This window comes from Cyanistes caeruleus, chromosome 1, assembly GCF_971803275.1.
Source record: "Cyanistes caeruleus chromosome 1, bCyaCae1.hap1.1, whole genome shotgun sequence".
NCBI lineage: Eukaryota > Metazoa > Chordata > Aves > Passeriformes > Paridae > Cyanistes > Cyanistes caeruleus.
In genome coordinates this window covers 97,692,705-97,713,368 of record NC_141701.1, presented here as the reverse complement: position 1 = coordinate 97,713,368, position 20,664 = coordinate 97,692,705, and the positions used below count along the sequence as shown (strand labels likewise).

Below are 20,664 nucleotides of genomic sequence, written 5' to 3'. Positions count from 1 at the left end.
ACCTACCCCTTCTGTCTGTTAACAGACAGCTGGTGTGACGCAGTATTTTAAATCTCATGGGTTTGTGCCAGATCCTTTCCTGACTGTGGGTTACAATCTGAAACATTTGGATTACTGATGAACAAGCCTAGAGGGCTGGGAGAAAAAAATTTTACACAAAGATGCAGTGTTCCCTTTCCAAAAAAAGGTTCACTTCCCCATCCTCAGTTCCAAACTTTCCCCTCTTTCAGCACCATGGTAGACTTTGAAAACTATTCAAGTCTTTTAGCAACTCAGGACTGCTGCTGTCCTGATAATGCTTCATCACTAGCAGGCCAGATATTAAATGTCACTCTCAGGAAAACGCAACTTTTAAGCTTCTCATGGAGAGCCAATTCTCTGTTTCTAGGCTTTCCAGAGCTCTGCATGTCTTCAGGAGGAGAGACATTACAGAAGAAAGTAATGTGAATGATGATGGGTTTCAGGAATAGCTAGTGAAAGTGTGTTTGCAGAGAAAAGTGTGTTTCACAGAGGCTCCTACCTTCAAAATTGATGGTTGCAGCAGGGTTCATCATCTTTTGCAGGATGCCTGCTGCTCTATTCACACAATTTCCATGTCACTACAACATTATTTTCTGCAGAGAGTAAAGAAGGTTGTTCATCTTTTGTTCCTACCCTCCCTAGGCATGAATGACAGAGATGCGATGGCACACGGATGGCTCCACTGAATTAGACATGAGGATAAAGGAAGGAAGTGAGGAAAGTGAAGAGAGGTGGCAGTACTGCCATCTGCAAGCTCAAAAACACTGTCCTGTGGTCTCAGTAGGGGAGTATCTTGCCACACAAGAGGAAATTTTGGGAGAGAGAAATGGGATGGGCAGGTGAATAGATGGGAACAGGTGCTGAGCATGTACACAGAGAATGAAAGAGGTTGTGCAAGACCCTACTCCATCCTGATACCATACACAAGTATCTAGATGGCACAGAAACCATGGGGGAAAGAATGGGATATATCTTCAGAAGCCTCAGATATAAAGATGTATTTAATAAGTAACTCCTGTCCTTTCCACATACCAGGTGCCGTGGTTGAGACAGCAAATCTAGCTCTTAAAAGTTTGGCTGCTGTAAGGGAGGAAGGAGTCAAGTTCTCTACCTCTGGCCCAGAAGAGGGGCAGATATGCCTATATCTATATCGATATAAGTAAATAGGTTGTTCAAACTGAAACTTTACATTTCATAGAATGCAAGGTAAGGTGGGACCATTATGATAGTTTACTTCAAGTTATTCAATGAATTTACATAACTCAGGAATTTCATTCTTCTCTATTTTCAAGATATTCACTGCAGTAGAGCTAATTAGAAACAAGTCTTTGAGAGATCACTGAGCATTTATGCAAAAACCTTTCTCAGAAAAGCGCTTTGAAGACACTCTTTGTACAACATGAGTTACCTCTACACATCCAGTCAAACTGCATCCAAATCTGTTGTCTCTCTGCACATATAAAACCAGTGTAATGAGAGAAAGGAAAAATGCCCAGACAGCATTAATGGGAACTGTCTTAGGTTGCAATGCAAGATGTAACCAAAAGTATGTATTCTATTACCACTTAAGGCAGTGTTCTTTATCTCTTCCATGACCCATCCCTCATAACTCCAGGGGGATATCTGCTGTTAAAACCAGATGTGGCAGTGTTCTTTATCTTCCACAACCCATCCTCCCTCCAGGGGGCTATCTCTGTTAATGGGCCCTTGAGTCTCACTGCACACTGATAAAATGACATCATCCCATTGGGATTCCCCCAGGGGGAGGAGCCAAGCATTCCTACCTGGGTAAAATCTGAGATTTGGAACACCACAGTCAGCCTTTCTCCACTGGATTCCCAGAGGAAGACCGGACCCATCTACACCACCACTGGATCTTCAGAGGAAAGCTACACCCTTCTACAGGATCACTGCTTCAACAGAACTACATATGTCATCCCAGGACTGCAGCCACTATTTATTTGGTCTGCTACCATCCAGACCAACAGGGCATCAGGTTGTATTCTGCCAGTGGATTTTGTACTACTGAATTTTATTTTAATTTTCCTATTAAGTTATAGTTTTTTGTTCTTTTTTGATTTTGTTTTTTATACATACTAGTCAAGAACTATTCCTATTCCCATATCTTTGCCTGAGAGCCCCTTCATTTGAAAATTACAATAATTTGGAGGGAGGGGGGGGTGTCTACATTTTCCATTTCAAGGGAGGTTCCTGCCTTCCTTAGCAGACACCTGTCTTTTAAAACCAAGACAGGAACACGTGGGAGGAAGAATTTTGACAAATAGTACAACAAAAATATCGCCAACGTATCAAGCTCCCCCTTCTTCTAACGAAGCAAAGCAATGGCCTCCTAAAGAAGATATTGTCATTCTTATGAAAAAAGACATGCTTAGAAGGTAACACTGAAGCAGTATTTTGGGTAGCAATTACAATCAGTGGTTCTCTTGCAGAAACCGGGCTTTCCTTTGAGGTCTTCACTAAAATCTGAGAGACACAAAAAATGCTACAGATGGGTCACATTTTCATATGCCTTTAAAAGTAATCCTTGTCCCTGTGATTTTCAGCCGAACTCAAACTCCTAATAACTTTTATATATGTTGTGTTGTGAACTATTTCAATCTGGAAGTAAATAAATCTAGCAAGTGTTTACATGCAGAAATCTGAAGAATTCACAGGACTATCTCTTTCCCCACCATCACTTTTTCCTTAATTTTTATTTTTAAATTCCTCTATCTGGTTTTCCTCTCCAACCTTTTCATGAATCATTATGCTCTTTTGTAGATGATCTCCTAATTCTTCCTCCCCAGTCTCAATTCTCACAGCTTCCTCTCCTTTTACTTTTCAAGCAAGTCTGAGAAGGAGAGTTCTTCCATCCATCCCTCCTGCATCAATATGTGTAGAGAAGCATATCTAAACGGTGTATTCAGACTCATTGCTTAAGAGACACCAGTAACTGATTATTGCTAATGAATCCCTGAAAAACAGCTGCTCCACAAGAGGCATGGGAAGAAGTGTGATCTGAGCATCATTTACAGCAACCGTCTGAACTGCTCAGCCATGTAAGGATGCTCTACTGGTCCTTGGCCCTGCCTGCTACTGCCATAGCTCAAGGGCACTGTACAGCTTTAGCTGTTAAAAATTGCATAGATCTTACATCCAGCTTGTGCAAATATTGCTGTTGAAATGAGCTTTGCACCCAGCCAGGATTCATGCTACAGATGGATGTTGTGAAACTTCTGTCTTGGCTAGGAGCTTTGTGTATGAACACTATCTATCTCTATTAGTGTAAGAAATAGCTCCTAAAGTGATAATACAGCTATTGCCATATGACCCAAATTACAAAATAGTCATTCAGGATGTTTGTACATATATTGTTGTCATATATTTCTATATGCATCCTAATAACTAAACTGTCTCCTACATCTCTCTTGACATGAAAGATCATGACATGATCATGAATCTTCTCTCCTGCTGCATACCTAAGCTCACGTGAACTCCTGCACTCCATGTAACTGAGTGACAGGCATAGGAGTCCTCCCAAAGAAGGCAAGTCAGATTTCTGTGACATGAATTGGAATTCTTGGCAGAGACACAGCTTTTCAAACCTCTCCTTGACAACCATGTCTCTCCAAGAACTCTGCACCCACCTTCTTGGCCAGGAAAATTCAAAAGTCGGCAGTATCCACCTTATCAGTAGTTTTGAGGGATCCTGACTTCAGTGAATTGAGTTAATCACAATGAGTTTTACCAGAGTTTGAGTTGCATTCTTGAGCTATTGCAAAATTTTAGTTCTGTATTCTTAGTACTTATAATCAGCTTCAAATTTAATCTGCTTTTCAAATATCCAAGGCAGTTCCAAACAAATTTTGGCAAAGTCTTGGGTCTGCAGGAGAAAGGATTATTGCTTATCTACAATGGAGATTTAAGTACAACTCTGGGTTGAAAACTGTCAAAGGAAATTTTTATTCCATCATGAGGTTAAACTTTTCTTAAGTTACCAATTACTTAGAAAACCTAGTTTTATTAGGAAAAAAAAAAAAAAGAAAGAAAAAAAAATTAAAAACAAACAAACAAAACCAAAACAAAAAACCACCACCAGCACCACTCCAAAGACCAGGAATTGCATTTATGAATCCTTCTGTAATCTTATGAAACAAGCCCTTCTAGAAAAGCTCTGCTTTATTCAAATTCCCAGTATTTTGAGAGCAATTTGCACTTGTAGAGGTTTCACTGTTTCTGTAGTATTTACTGGGTCAGCCCCAAAATGTGGACCTTAAGCTTCCCTCACCTACCAGTAAGGAACAGAGTCACACCTTTTCTAGGATTTTGAAGAGGCTGAAGTGATTTTTGAGGAAACAAGACAAACAGACTGGAACTAGAAAGTTTTTTGTGAATTGCAGGAAGAAACAGAAACACATTAAATAAAAATCCTTTCAAGGCCTGAGTTGGATTTAACACAGTGTTTGAATCCACCAAAAGCTGTCAGATTAAGAGAGGACCTCTCCTCACAGCTTTTAAAACACACACAGAGGATTTTTCAGTGATAGCTTCTATCAAGTTTTGCTTCTTTCTATATGGACTGCTATCCTACCAAGACAGTTTTAAAAAAGAATTCCAGATATAGACTCTTAATTTCACTTTGACTTAAGGTTTAAATTCATCTTTGTAAACATAACTTTTTTAATTTCTTGCAGGACTGCAAGTTTTATAGCAGAGATATTTGAAAAGCACTGAATATAATATTACAAAGGGAGACCCCTTCTTCTATGACAGATTGTGGTGTTTTAATGACTTTTTTTGGGCTGAATGTATTTCATTTGTACTATCCTCAAAAGCTATTGTATAATTATGAGAAAAAAAACAAAGTGTATCATTGCTTGGTCAACACTTTACTATTAAACACAAAATCTTTCCTCTTTTGTTGCCTACAAGACTTCCTGAACAAATACAATTACAAACACAATCTTTTTTATTACCTCTTTCTGGAGGTTCTGTTCTCTACTTAACTGAACATATTCTCTCCTCTGTTCATTTGTCAGGCATGAGACTAGAAGCTGGCAATGTTCCCATTGCTCCTTCACAGACTGTATATATACAGGCAGCATAAAACAAGTCTAACTTACGTGTTAGTCTACGGTAAAATTGAGTCCTTCTTCACTCCACATGAAGAACAGTATTATGGTTCAACCAGACTGGCAGTCTTTGAAACTAATCGAGACACCCGTATCCACAGCTCACCCAAATCAGGAATCTCCAGGCTGCACTGCTGCCCCCAGCACATACCCAACATCCACTTGCTGACAAATTAGACTTCCCCAATCCTTCTGTGAACTGTGACAACCATCATAAAAGTGAATCTTGGATCTAGGATATCTACAGAGAGGTTTTCTAACGTGGTTCTTTGACATATAATTCCTCTCCATGTCCATCAAGAAAACCAAATGAGAAAAAGGGGTGGCTGCAGCTGCATTTAAATATGGTTGAAGGTAGCTTTGTTCGGCTCTCAGGGCAAACAGGGCTTCAGTTTAAACCTAGAAACTCAGGACCTGCAGGAGGACTGAAACAAAGACCCAAGAAAGCCTTTGGGACTCTCTCACCTCCAGAAACTAATTAGCACAATCTTATTATCCACTTGAAAACTGACATATTTACACACTTCCTAACAAAGTGGACTTTTTTAAACCCTAATGTCTTCTGAGAGCTAAAATATTATGTGACAAAGCACCCTATGTAGAGCATGCTTCTGGAATTCAAGAGTTCTCTGTTTTACCGTTTATGATGGCTGCATAAATAAAATTTAGTCAGATCAGTATACTTCCACAGGTAGAACCAGCTGTTCCCTTATGGGACATTTTTCAAGGAATTCTAAAAATATTGTAAAGCACATACAGATAAGACAAGGAAACAGGTAACTCAGCAGTGGTACTCTAACACTTGTCAGTTCATCTTCAGTCACCAAAGCTCATCCTTTTCCAAAGAAATCAGTTGCCTCTTCCCCATTTATTTCAAGAAAAAGTTGGTCTTGTGCAAAATTCATTACTGGGACCTCTTCACTTTTGACAGGATGCAGGGTGCTTTGCAGAGGAAGCTAAGGATATGCTATAAGGGCTGAATATTGTTCCAGATTTTCAACAAAACCATGAAGTTTGCAAAGGCACAGCTTTATCTATGTCTATACCTTATCTGCCCATCAAATTTCTTAGCTGAGTTTAATTTCAAGCATTCCATTCATGTTGCGTTTCAGAGTTTGCTGTTCAGAATCACAGAAGGTTTGGGTTGAAAGATCTTGGAGATCATCTAGTCCAACCTCCCTGCCATGGGCAGGGAGACCTTTCACTAGACCAGGTATTCAAAGCCCTGTCCATCCTGGCCTCGAACACTTCCAGGGATAGTGTTCTATCCCTGTTAGTGTTCTAACTTCTCTGTGCAACCTGTTCCATGACTTCACCATTCTCATAGAGAAGAATTTCTTCCTTGTAACCAAACCTTGCCTCTAAAAGTTTAAAGCCATTACCCTTTGTCCCATCATTACATTCCCTTGTAAAAAGTCCCTCTCCAGCTTTCCTGTAGACCCCTTTTAGGAACTGAAAAGATGCAATAAAGTCCCACTGGAGCCTTCTCCAGGCTGTACAACCCCAACTCTCTCAGCCTGTCTTCAATAGGAGACATGTTCCATCCCTGTGATCATCCTCATGGCTGTCTCTGATGTTCCAGCAGTCTATGTCCTTCTGATATTGGGGGCCCTAGAACTGGATGCTGTACACCAGGGGGGGTGGGGGTGGGGGTGTCTCATAAGACCTGTTTAGGACATTGATTGACAGAGATTTTGTGTGTCCTGAAGGGCTGAAAGGAGTCCGGGGAGGCTGTATGTGCTTTTAAATGGATTGTTAAATATTCAGGAGCAGGCTGTGTCCATGTGTATAAAGAGAAGTTGTCAGGGAAAAGGACCAGCCTGGTGAAACAGAGAACTGATGCCTGACCTTAGGGGGAAAAAAATAGAATATATCACCTCTGGAAGGGGAGTGAGGTATTTTGAGAGGACTATAGGGATGTTGCAAGGTCATGTTGGAAGAAGACTAGAAGGGCTAAAGCCCAGCTAGAACTTGATTTGGACACTACACTTAAAAACAACAAATACATTGGCAGCAAACAGAGGGAGTGTCTCCATTTGTTGAATGCAGAGAGTAGCATACTGACAGGGAAAAGGCAGAGGTACTTAATACCTTTTTTTTACCTCAGTCTTCAGTATCAAGACCAGTTGTCCTCAGGATATCCAGCTCCCTGAGCTGGAAGTTGATGACTGGGAGATGAATGAAGCCTGCATAATCCAGGAGGAGATGGTTAGTGATCTGCTATGCCTATTACACACTCACAAGACTGTGAGCCCACCCCAGAATAATGAGGGAACTGCAAAAGAACTTGCCAAACCACTTTCAGTGATCTGCCAGCAGTCCTGATGTCCTGACTTCATCTAGGGTGTTCATTTCAGTAGATGTTAAGAGTGCTGCTTTGGATTCAGAATGAGAATGACATTGATAACACACTGATATTGGGGTTTTTTCCCGAGTCATGTTTATCATAAGTCAAGGATTATTTTTTTCCCCCCTTGTCTCATGCTCTCCCAGTGAGGAAGTAAGGAAAAGAAACTGGGGGGAGCATAGCTGGGATAGGTGACCAAAACCGACCAAAGAGATATTCCATACCATATGACATCATGCTCAGTATATAAAGTGAGGGAAAGGAGGGATGGGGGACATTTGGAGCAATGGCTTTTGTCTTCCCAAGTAACCACTACGTGTGATGGGAGCCAGGTCTCCTGGAGAAGTCTGAATATCTGGCTGCCTTTGAGAAGCAATTAATTAATTAATTTTTTGTTTTGTTTTGCTTCTGTGCCACAGCTTTTGTTTTCCCTATTAAACTGTCTTTATCTCAAGTCATGAGTTTTCTAGCTTTTACCCCTCTAATTCGCTCCCTGATCCTGCTGGTGCAGGAACTAAGCAAGTGACTGTGTGGTGCTGGAATGCTGACTGGGGTTAAACAAAACACCTGGTTTACCAGACAAGCCTCAGCTGACTGGAAATTAGTAAATGTAATGCCTATCTACAAGAAGGGTCAGAAGGATGATCTGGGGAACTACAGGCCTGTCAAGCTTAACCTTGGTTCTGGGCAAGGTTATGGAAGATATTATCCTGAGTACCATTACACGGCACATGCAGGACAAGCAGGGGATCAGACCCATCCAACGTGGATTTATGAAAGGCAGGTCCTATTTGATGAATCTGATCTCCTTTAACAACAAAGTGACCCACTTATCAGATGAAGGAAAGGCTGAGGATGTAGCCTCTCTAGACTTCAGCGAAGCATTTTACACTGTCTCCCAGAGCATCCTCCTAGAAAAACTGTCTGTTCATGGCTTGGATGGGTAGACTCATTGAAAGAGAAAAAATGGATGAATGGCCAGACCCAGAGACTTAGAGCTAAATCCAGCTGGCAACCAGTTGTTCCCCAGGCTCTGTTTTGGACTGGTCCTGTTAAATATCTTTATTGATGATCTGAACATGGGGATTGAGGGCACCCTCAGTAAACTTGTGGAAAACACTTAGCTGTGTGGGAGTGTTTATCTGCTTGAGAATAGGAAGGGTCTGCAAAGAGACTTGTATGGACTCAATGGGCTGAGGACAGCAGCAAGAGGTTCAATAAGGTGAAGTTCTGGGTCCTGCACTTGGGTCACAGCAATCCCATGCAGCCTTACAAGCCTGGGGAGCAGTAGCTCAAGAGCTGTTCAGCAGAAAGGAATGTGGTGTGCTGGTTGTCAGCTGCCTCAATACGAGCCAGGAGTGTGCCCAGGTGGCTCAGAAGGTAAATGGCATGTAAATGGTAAATGATAGATGGCCGGTACCAAGAATAGTGTAGTCAGCAGGACTAGGGAAGTCATCAACCCCCAGTACTCAGACTTGGTTCTCAAGTACTGCATTTAGTTCTGGGGGTATCACTTTAAAAAGGACATTGAGGTGCTGGAGCCTGTCCAGTGAAGGGCAAGGTCATGAAAGATCTAGAAAATATGTCTTATGAGGAACAGCTGAGAGATCTGGATTTGTTTCATCTTGAGCAGAGGAAGGTCAGGGGAAACTTCATCACTCTCTAGAACTACAGGAAAGGAGGTTGTAGTAAGGTAGGTGCCTGTCTCTTCTACTGTGCCTACAGTGAGAGGACCAGAGGAAAGGACCTTACAATGAGACACTGGAGATTCAGATTAAATATTTTTTAAAATTTTCACTGTTAGGGTGGTCAGGAGTTGGAAAAGATTGCTCAGGGAGGTGATGGAGTCACCATCCCTGGACATCTTTAAGAGGTGTCTGGATCTGGCACTGAGTGAGATGGTTTAGTAGTTTAGGGCTACAGTGGTAATGTTGGGTTGGACTTGGTGATCTTCAAGGTCTCTTCCAACCTTGATGATTCTATGAGAGTAACAGCATGAGGAAAGACTACACTGAGAATGAAGGGTTTTCATATGTATTTAGCAATTCAACCCCAGAAGCTGGGAAGAAAGTTAACATCCATTTTCCCTCCTTTCCTCCTTCAATGTGTAAATCACAGCAGGGGAACCAGCAGATGCCAGTGATGATGTACTACTACTGTAATAGCTTAAAAAAAAAGTGGGTTTTTTTGGCATAAAAGCAACCAAAATCAAACCAAAAATATCTGCAAGCTGCATCTTCAGCTGCCACAAACTAGCACGTCTTCACTGAAACTCACAAAGCCCTTTGGATATGTGCCTCTGCATTCTTCTTTGCCCTCAGATGCAACATCTAATCCTAGTGTTGAAAAGGGCTTCAGCACTTTCTCTGTTCTTAAAAAATCAGAAGGCAACTGAAGTCACTCCATGTAGCTTTTAGAGTAGAGTAAGTAGCAGATGGATGTTTAAGTCTCACAGCTGGGGTTCCAAGTGCTAAAACAACTCCCCTACACAGCCACCACTGCTCATACCTCCACAGAGAAACCATCAGCTTGAAAAGCAACCATACAATTTTGAAACCATGTATTTTGAAATAAGGTCTCCAAGCTCCACTGCTAGCACTGACCTGTAAGGACTGCTGCCTAACCTTAACTGATAAGTTTTGCAGGGTAGGTCTCAACCTTAGCAGAGTTATTCACAACCACTGGAGACTGGAAGGAAGACTCACATGTAATTGCTTGGAGTCCTGCAGAGGTTTTGGCTATGCTCTGTATAGTGTCCAAGTCCAGAGCTGAATAAGGCAAGTCTGAATAAAAGACTGTCTTCTGGACAGGATTGATGGAGCAAGGAGGATAGAACAGAGCAAGAGACTCAAGATCTTTTTCTGGCAGCCACAACTATTAAGAGCATTAAGCAAACAATCAACACATCCCAAAGACACAGTTTCTTGCAGGGTGAGCATTGCTTAGGTAAAAGAGGAAACTGATAAAAGGCAGGCCCTGCCTGATGAAATGAAAGTGCAGAGGCAGCTAGCAGCCCATCAGTAGCCAGGGGGTGAGAGCACCTGTGTCCTTGTGCAAGAAGGCACAGGGTGGTGAAGTAGTACTTGCATCCACAGCATTCCTGAGATACAGGCAGCCCTCTGGCAGGCAAGAGCAAAAGCCCTCTGAAGTCCTGATGGGATGTGAAGCTGTTCCAGTCTGATTCATTTTTGATGTCATTAAAACTCAGAAGCAGGTCTGCTTGTGGGATGCCTCTGATGCAAGGAAATCTGCTGCATTCCTTTCCATAGAAGAAAGGACACTGATGGCTGCATTTCTGGTTTACACAGCCTCTTGCTATGTGAGCTCCCATAAAGAGAAATCTGTATTAAACTTCCCCCTAATAGTCTACAGCAACATAGGAAAAAAAGCTCTCAGCTTTCAATATTTTCCCCAGATAGTTTCATATACTTCTAATAGTACCTTTGCCCAGCAACAGCTTATTCACAAACCTTTCCTTTCAAAAGTAAAAGTTTATTAAAAAGTAAATCAATATTTTATTAAAAATTTTGTTAAGTTTTTATTACATTATTAATATATTTATTAATAGAATTTTATTGAAAGTAAATCAATAAAAGTTTTTCTTTTAATATATGATTTAATCTAAATTGATATCTAATAGGTCATGTGTAAAAGACAAAACTTATTTATAGATATCTGGTTTGAGACACGCAAAGATTTTGCCACCGATGATTTACTGCCCAATGAGACAACTTACTATGCTCTCTTAAATCTGAGAAAACACTAGAGGTCATTTGCCTAGATTATCTTATAAAGTAAAGCACAGAATTGTTGCATCATAAAGATATATGTACCAAGTAAAAACATTTCAGTACTCTTACTGTATTAGCATTTTAGCTGGTTCTTAAACAGTAAAAGCAGAAGAAACTTGTACATGTCTTAACAACCACTACCTCACACTGCTCTTCTTATAAAGCAGCTATGTTGTCCTGACTAAACCACATTTCAGAGTGATACAAAAAAGAAAGGAGAAGCAAACCCTTCCACTCCACTCCAGAGACAAATTCAATAGCTTGACTGCCTTTTACAGCAACTTATGACTCATGTTGCAACAGATACCTGGCTTCAGCCTCACAAAAGTCTGTCCTTCTCCACTGTCCAAAAGACCTCCCTTTACCTTGGAAATACACATTCCATGCCCAAACCCCCAGAGGCCAGCCATCCTGCAAGACAGAACAATACCAGGAACATGCAAAAGAAGTCCCCACCAGACTTGCTTCAGCAGAAAATTAAGGGCATCTGAAAAGAGCCTCAACTCAACTGCCACTTTGCAGCCTCTGGGCTTCCATTCCCTTCAAACCAAGCAGGCTGGAAGGGGTGAAAATTCAAAAAACTTTCCTCCCTGCCCCTTTTAAAAGCCAAGTGATTAATATTTATTTTTCCATAAAGTCTTTAAAGTGATTAAACACCAGCTGACACTGGGGGTGGGAAGAGGAGAGGAAAGTACCAGAGCTGCCACAGGTGAAGTCCTACCAAGAAGGACCAACACAATGCCAAGATCTGAGACTGTTTAAATCATCACAGCCCTTCCCACTTAAGAAGAGCTATCAGGATCAAATCAGCTACTGCCTCCTGCAGAATACAACTCCTCAGGTAGCTTCAGCCAGCAGTATGCTTTTAGTATCTGTGTAACACTGTGCTGGTAGCACTGCTGTACCTTGTAACTAATTCTGGTGAGGTATGGCTGTCAGTTTACTAGTGGCAGAGGAGAGAGGTATTTTCCCAAGTAGTATTTGTTCTCTCCAGGATGAAGCCTCTTATTTAAGCTCCAGCTAAGAGGGTTGTGCACATCTGATTGTTCTTCTTACGCAAATAGGCATGCATAAAGACAGACAAGAAAAATCACGAAACATTATGCCAAACCTCAGTTTGGTGTGGATGGATGCAATAAGCCTCCATAAAATAACTAGGAATGGAAAATCTTCTTTTCTGTTTTCATCTAGTGATTAAGAATTCTACAGAAAAAAACTCTTGCTTTTAAGCAATCTTGAAACTTGGAAGAAACATATTTGTTACACTCATACACACTGATGACAAATAGGGTTATACTAAAAAACATTGTGATATTTAGTTATTGCACATCTAGAATAAGTCTTACAGTTTTTCTAACTTTCTAAAAGGTAGAAGAGGCACAGGATTGATGTAAAATATACAGACACTGCCTTGTACCAACTGCAGAAGAGGTCCTAACCAGAAATGCTGCTTATCTATGAACTCCAGGTAGAATCCAAATCAGCATGCTCCTAAACTCTATATTAAACAGAAATTCAAGAAGTCCTAATAGAAGCTTTGTTTTGTGTGGGTCTTCTATTAGGAAGGCTCATAAAACAGCTGTCATCTACTTTTGATTAGGTTCCTTCACAAAACAGGCTTGCTGGAATGATGTTTTTAAAGAAACACATGTTAATGCATATCTCTTATACTGCTTCAAGTTCTACAGAAGTTTTGGCTATCCTTTGCAAAACATACCATAGTTGCTCACAGAAAGTAACACTCAAAAAGCAACTCAAGTTTAACTTGGGCACATTTGTTTTCAACTACTGGCCTACTCTTTCTTCATTTTTCAGCTTCTGCTGTTTCCAAGCCTCATTGATCCCTTCTCCCCTACCTTTCCCTTGAGGGTTGAAATTTTAATAACTCTAACATGTGAGGCTGAAGAAAAAAAATACAAACAAAAACAGTTCTGAGCACAGGAAGGTTTGTAGTTTAACATGATAACCCTCTTCTTTGACATGGCCAAGAAATGATGAGCAAATGGTTGACAGAATTTTACATACTGAGAATATGAAAAACACATTGTTTTTAAATTAGCTAGGCAGACACTACAGCTTTTTCTTTTCTGCAGTGTCAGGTTCTTTAAGCACAGATACTTTTTTCTACTCAGAAGGCAGTATACAGTCATCTCATGGCAAGTCAGGCTTAACATAAATTAATAAGTACAATCAAATCAGTGAAAGATGAATTTGTTGCCATTGCAAATGCTATTGGAAATGTTTTCCAGTTGTGCCTTCTCTTCCTGTTTTGTCCTTATGTATCATGCCAGCGCTAGGAATGGTGTATATTGCAGTGGGGAAAAAGTCTCTAAGCTGCAGCTAAGGGTAAGATTATTGAAAGCAGAGGATTCAATTAAGTACCCATAACTATAGGCTATAACAAAACTTTTCTAGTATAACACCTGAAGTAATTAGCATTCCAGTAACTGCTTATATCTTAAAATGCTTCATTAATGGCATTTCTACATTTCCACTGGCAAATGTTCAATGTAAGAAGCAGTTCAATTTAAGGAAGTAAATGGATCTTTTGCTAAGATCAAGTAACTTTATTTATGGAGAACAGGTGTGGAAACTGCTGGGAGATTTTGAAGGTACAGCAAGAAAGAAAAAATAAAGTGCCACAATAATTTTGACAGTGGGAGAAAATTGAAGGAGATGAAAAGAAACAGTACTACTTACAAGCCTCGGAGACGGAGCCAGATTTTCTCTATTTGCTCTGGCTGTAGGTATTTCAGAGAGTTGTTCTCAAATTCTTCAATCTCCTTAGTCGGTGACTCCATAGCTGCAGGTTACCACTTTGGTTAAAGCTCTGTAAGGACGGCTGCTGTCTCCACACATGCACGCTCTCCACCTTTAATGCTGGTGGGGAGCAGTTAACATTTCTGGCACACACTTCTCCCCCCTTCTGCAAACAGAATTGTGTGGGCAGCCCTGGAGAGCTCAGGTGTACGCAGGGGGCAGCTGTGCCAGCGTGCCACCATCCTCGGGCTGGGCGAGAGGATCAAAGGCTCATCTCCAGATTGCAAAACCACGCAGATTTTTTCCCTTTGTTTTTTGGTTCGTTTTGCTTTTACAATAAGCCAAGGATACAACCCATAATAGCAGCTGAGGGATCTTTATCAAGGGAGGAGGGGAGGAAAATCCCTTGCTGACAAGTGAGCTGTGTATGCAGGGGCTGCTGTGGGGAGTCTGACGGCTGCAGGGGTTCCTAAGGCTGCAGCTCTGCCTTACCACGTTGTCTGTCGCTGTGCAAGGGGCAGTTCACAGGCCATTTTCAGTCTAGTCCCCACCAGGTCAGCCTCACCCTCCCCTCCCTAGCCGTATTTTTTCCTACTTACCAGCAGCACTGCCGACAGGCTTGAAATCTGACAACTGAGGAAGAATTCGTCTGTCAACATAGCCCAAGAACTGTTTCACTCTGTGCTTCCCTCTTTGCTTCCCTCTCTCCCAGGTGCACACACATTCACAGACACATGAGGGAGAACAGGCTATTGGAGAAAGACTGGCTTTGATTAAAAACCCAACCAAGAAAAATCATTGACTAAAAAAAATAAAGGAGAAATAACAGAAAGTGAGCCACTCACTTCTGGCAAACAGCTATCTACTTCATTGCAGTCAGTGTGCTCTCCTGAGAGAGTGACGCACAGCAGGGGCTGAAAGGCTCCAACAGGGACAAAATCCACTTTTAAAATAAACAAATCAGTAAAGTGCCAATGCTTGAAAATGCTCAGAAGGGAAGTCAGTACACTGAAGAGAGATCAAGTCCAACACATTAGTCATAGATGTATCAGCTTCTTTGAATAAGAGGTTTGCACAGTGGAGGTTAAAACTCAGTTTTGCAATAGAATTCCTGCCTCTGGCTCCCCTGGAGCATCCCCATACTGATCCCCGGGGACATGCCTCTCTACACCTGCAGGGCTCATGCTCTGAGCACAAGGAAGAACAAGGATTTCTTTCATTGCACCAGCCCAATCAGTCATCTCTCAAACTCTGCCAAGATGTGTGCACACTTCTCTTTAGCTAATGTTACTGATGTGGTGCTTTCAGCCAAAGCCATCAGAGCAGAGGGAAAATAACTGTCAAAATATTGTCTTAGCCTTAACACATTTTGTTGCATATTGCAAAAGCTGTCTTTTAAGAAGCAGAGCCTGTAGTGAAAGAATTAGCACCTCAGACACTCAGGTAGCTTGTGACCTGGAGAAGGTCACCTCTTCTCTGCAGTAGCATACAAGAGTATGTCTGTGGTGCTAGGTCCAAAGCAGGTCTCTGAAGTATTTGATGGTTTTTTTCAGAAAGCTCTTTGTATAATGAATGTTATCCTTCCCATTGCTGCATGCCAAATTGTATCAGCCATCACTCTAAGAAGTTTCAACCCTTTCCTAGGAGTAGTTCTTAAGGAGTTACCCGGTTAGAGTGCTGCTGAAATTGTTAACTATGTCCAGATCTCTGCAGTGGAGTAAGATTCTCAAATATAACCAGAAAGCAGCTGAGTCAAGTTGGTACACATTCAAAGAAAAGAGACAACTTAAGGAAGGTAAAAACATGAATAATTCTCTAGGTGGTCCTCTTTCCCCTTGAGGATTACAAAGGGCAAGCCAGTATGCTTGTTCTGAGGAACCTCTTTTGAATGATACAAAGCACTGCACAAGCAGACATGGCAAACCATTTCCTGACAAAAGTTTGGAGCATATCATCCTCTTACATTCCTGCTGTAGTGATAACAGAACACAGTGCCATTCTTCACTGCTTGTGCTACTTTCCATTACACTGATGCCCACCACTAAACATGTTGCACACCTCGCTGTCTTTTGGTGATAAGTAAAGTAGTTGCAAAATATGTTGTCTTTCTTCTTCACACATTTGATTTTAAGGTACAGAGGAAGTAACAGTGGGAAATGGGAATGCAGAATATTGGTAGCACTAGGTTTGAGCTCAAGTGTGGGATTCCCTTTCTTGTTTAAGTCCTGGTGGTCTGCTTTTGTGACAGATGCCATCAAAATAGCAAACACCAAGACAGCAACTGTAAAATGTTATGAACTCGTGCCATAAGTATCTGTCATGAATAAATATCATATTGGTTGCTCTGTCCTTAAACTTATGGCTCACCTCATGGTGAGAGAGTAACTTTCAAGAAGGCAAAGTTTACAGGCCAAGTAAGCAGCACTCTTTCAGTTCTCACATTCATTGTTGCATTGAGGCAACAAGTTGTAGGCAACCAAATGGCACCATTTGGTTTCACTCCATTTAAGGAGCTTGACTGTCATTTGATGGATACAAGCAGTAAGACACCTCCCAGTGGATTTGCCATGTCTTTAAAGCAGAGGGGAGCTCAGATGAGCAAAAGTCCACCTGCCTGTCATAAACCTCTGTTCAATCTTACGCAGGTGATGACCAAGGGTAGGTAGGGCAGATAGCACTATGTATGTACCCCTGCAAGCCCCTATGGCTGAAGCAACACTGCACAAACTTTATCCCTGGAATCACAGAATCACAGAGTATACTGAATTGGAAGGGACACGCAAGGATCATTGAGTCAAACTCTGAAGTGAATGGCCCATATGGGGAGCAAACCCACAACCTTGGTATTAGAAGCCCCATGCTCTAACCAACTGAACTAATCCTATTAATTCTTTGTATCCAAGCACATCCACAACCTATCCCTTAGAAGTTTCAGGAGAGGTCCAGGACACCACTGTTACCTTCAAACAGGTTTAGCTTGACTCAGAGACTGGATTTCCCTATGCTTCTCTGTTACCTGGCATGAGGTCCAGCACAGGATGACTCTTTCCTCAGCCCCTAAAGCAGCCTTCTTGCCTCCTCTGCTTGCCTGTAGGAGAAGAGCTGAGACACCCACCTCAGCCAGCTCAGATATTCCCTTTCTAGGTCACTAGGTGAGCACTGTCAGTGACAGCAAGGGATGAAGAGCAATGGGAGGGAGAGATTGACGTCCCAGGCAAGCCAATTATACCCTACACTGATTGTTTCCTTTATCACAGCACAGAGATTTGGGCAAATGGGGGCTCCACCCTCTTCTCCTCCACTTCCTCAGTTGAGGACAGTAGTGGCATCCAAGTTAAAAGCCTTTAGATTGATCCCTGTGCAGGAAGGATCTTAATTACAAGTATTTATTTCAGTTCTGAAGGACTGATGATGTAGCAGGATGCTGACACACAGCAGAGAGGTGGTAAAAGGCATCTGAGAAGAGCAGAATCCACACTGTGCCGCCATGAGGGCAGGCATCACTGTAAAACAGTCAAAATACCAGGGAGTGCAGGAGTAGGTCTGCACTCAGTACTTCATGTATAATCCAAGGAGAAGTCAAAGCCACCTCTGATATACATGGTGGCAAATTAGACTCTGTCCTCATGTGAAACTTCTCAGCAGCAAACATTCTTAAAGACAGCTATAGTTTCTTTTTTTTGCATTTTTTAAACAAAGAATAGAAAAACAGTGAGAAATTTCAGAGACTTCCTTACTTTCATCAGAGCTAAGTAGGTATAGCAGTAACATTCAAAAGGCCCATTGAAATGCATCCTAAAATGCTTCCAAGCCAGAAGTGGCACTTCAGTGAGCATGAGCAAAGTTAATCTAAAGTCCTTGCTGGATTGCGACAAAAACAGAGAATCTACCCCATGCTGAAGGAGTAGCATGAGATACTGGAAGGGTATTGACATGTTATCTACTGTAATTCCTACATATTGCCTGTGTGAACATTGAAACATTGAAGCAAGTTCTATAATTAGTACAACTACAGTATATTCATATGCTTGTCCTTGTATAAATAATAAATATATAAATAATCCTTGTATAAATAAATAATATTTTATTCTCTTACCACTAACACCTCCAACCAAAACTGAAGCAGAGTATTTGTGGTTTTTTTCTTTATTGTAAATCTGAGTTGGATCCCTGAACTTCAATTATGTCAGTGTGATGAGTCAGCCAGTAACATATTCCAAAATGCTTTGCTAATTCTATATTCCAAGAGTTGTAAAACACTGACATGTCTTCTAATTCTGCTAATGCCAAAATAAACTAGGCAGATTTTGCCCAGTCTTTATCCTAGCAGGAAATAGCTTCTTGCTCCTTTTTCAGTTAAAAAGAACTTTTTGTTTGTTTTATTTGGAAGGGAGTTAGGAGGGAGAGATGTTCAACTAGGCTACTGAATTTCATAGGCCCTATTTATCCTTCACGTTGAGGTATAAGAGAGTGATGGCAGATATTTAGACCCTTCTACTTTTTAGTTTTATTAAATTAGATCTAGTACTTCTTAAACAGTAGTTTAAGTGAAATTAAGTGTAATTTAATCTCTTTTTCTGCCCAAGGTTAGACTTTAGGTTTTGATGGCAACTGACTCACACTGTAGCCACACAGCCCTTAATACCACCATGAGTGAGAGCTGGAATAAAAGGCTGCAAGAACTAAAGATAGCCAAGGAGTAGCAGCTGAAGAGACTACTAACTAATTATAAGCACTCATCCAGTTTTCTGAGGGCTGGGGAATTGTGATTCCTATTACTCTCAGTAATTAAGGTTTTTAGCCTTTCTGTCCAAAAGTAGCACAGACACAGCTGACACAGGCAATGCCACACTTTCAAAAAGTTTCAAAAATGGTGAACTAGGTATATATGGATGGGTAAGTACTGATACACAAGGAGATAAGACACTAAGAATACTGCAGCATTCCCTGCATCTTAATAATGTGTTAGCCTCAGACTGCCACCAGGACTAGTCATACTGTAGGGAATTTCAAGCAGCAGTATTAGATAAAGACATCTTAAGATTTCTTAAGAAATCTTAGCTTTCTATCTACCTGTTTTAAGAAATTAAACAAAAAACTTACAAAATTAACAGTAAAATAATTAGCACCAAAAAAAAGACACTGATTAATTTGGTGGAAAGGTGTTTTTCATTTAAACTTCTATTGAGTCAAGTCAATCAAGTTGTTGATTAAAAGCCTGTTGACTGGAAAGAAGTTTTCTGTCAAATATTATAAAAAATATTGTTAGCAAGACAAAAGCATACCTCTTTTGTGGTCTTTCCCTTTTGACTCAGAGTTGCTGCTTTCTTGAAGACAGATTTTAAAAAACATGAAGAAACTTTCTTCAACTTAGGAAGCTTACCAACATGAGAAAATATCCATGCTGATGATATCTACAGTCATTACTTAAGCCATGGTATTGTGATAGTAACAAAAATATTCCTATTGTACTCACTCAGAGTACTGCAACTTTGACAAAAGGACCTCGCTCTTGAGGGGCAATTTTGAAAATCTGTTCTTCTTTAATGACCTCCACAGCACTAGAATTACTATACATGGCAGTTTAAGGAAAAGGCATGAATGAAGTGTGATGCTTAAGCAAGAGGAGCTTTATAAAATGCTTTGCAAAAAAAGAAAGAGGAGAGCTTGAAAACTCAGCTATGAAAGATCTGTACAAAAGAGGTTAGATGTGAGTAGTAATCCAAGCAACTAATTCTTCAAAAGAAATACCTAATTAGGCAAATAAACAAGACTAGTTTTCTAGTTTTTCCCTTTTTCACCAAAATCCAGTGAGGCCAAAGTAGAGAATTTTGAGGACCTGAAGACTCTATACAGCTTTCTCACAGAGTTCCCAGCCCCAAGTAATCCTTCACATCTTCAAAGGAATTGAGTAAATACGGAAGTTTATTCAAAACAAGCATGAAGCTGTCTCAAAGGGTTTTTTAATTGCTGCTCATATGTTTGAGAGATGGAAGTGGGAGGGTTTTCACTAGACTGTCTCTCTTCACAAACCACATTATATTACACAGGCCAATACTGCCCCCTGTACTATGAAAATGTTACATTTCATATATACATTTAGGTCTTGTTAGAGTTAAGACAGAAACTACTATACATCATATATTATCCTCTGTGGAGTTAGGAAACAAATCTATCATGGAATATATATAAAGTAATTTTATCAACTTAAAATTGTATGGGAGTCATTTGTAAACCAGATCTCAAATTTCTCCACTGCTGTTTTTAAAATCTGCAGAGTTGCTGCACAAAGAGAAGATTCCCCAGCTGCCATTTTGCATTACCATCACAATTTGAGACTAGGGAGCCCGAGTTTCCCTTCTCCTTATCTTCTCCTTATCTGCTGTCTTCTGGGGGGGATAGGTAGCCACCCCTGATTACTCTACTTGCCTTTGTTGGCAGAGATAGCCAAGTCAGGTTTTATAAATAACCATCTCTGGCAGACTGCAGACCAAGTAACAAATGTTAGTTTCAGGACCTTATGTAGATGCTTTTCTACTTCAAAATCCCCAATTAAATTAACATGTCCTTTGTTTTTCTATGAATAGCATGCACTGGACAGAAGTGGAAGGAG

At 40.8% G+C, this 20,664-nt stretch overlaps 1 protein-coding gene across 6 annotated transcripts in view; it reads right to left on the bottom strand.

Moving 5' to 3' along the window:
• PDE1C (phosphodiesterase 1C) overlaps positions 1 to 20,664 on the bottom strand; it is a 200,250-nt gene that overhangs the window by 119,951 nt on the left and 59,635 nt on the right. For 2 of the 6 annotated variants that reach the window (XM_086844083.1, XM_086844093.1), the window contains exons 1-2: positions 14,651 to 14,715; positions 13,992 to 14,094 (exon numbers count right to left, since the gene is read on the bottom strand). The exons of the other annotated variants lie outside the window; for them this stretch is intronic. In XM_086844083.1, coding sequence (XP_086700209.1) covers positions 13,992 to 14,092 — 101 coding nt within the window. In that variant the 5' untranslated portion in view covers positions 14,093 to 14,094; positions 14,651 to 14,715. Of the gene's footprint in view, positions 1 to 13,991; positions 14,095 to 14,650; positions 14,716 to 20,664 lie in introns of those variants that run through there. 6 annotated transcript variants of the gene reach the window in all.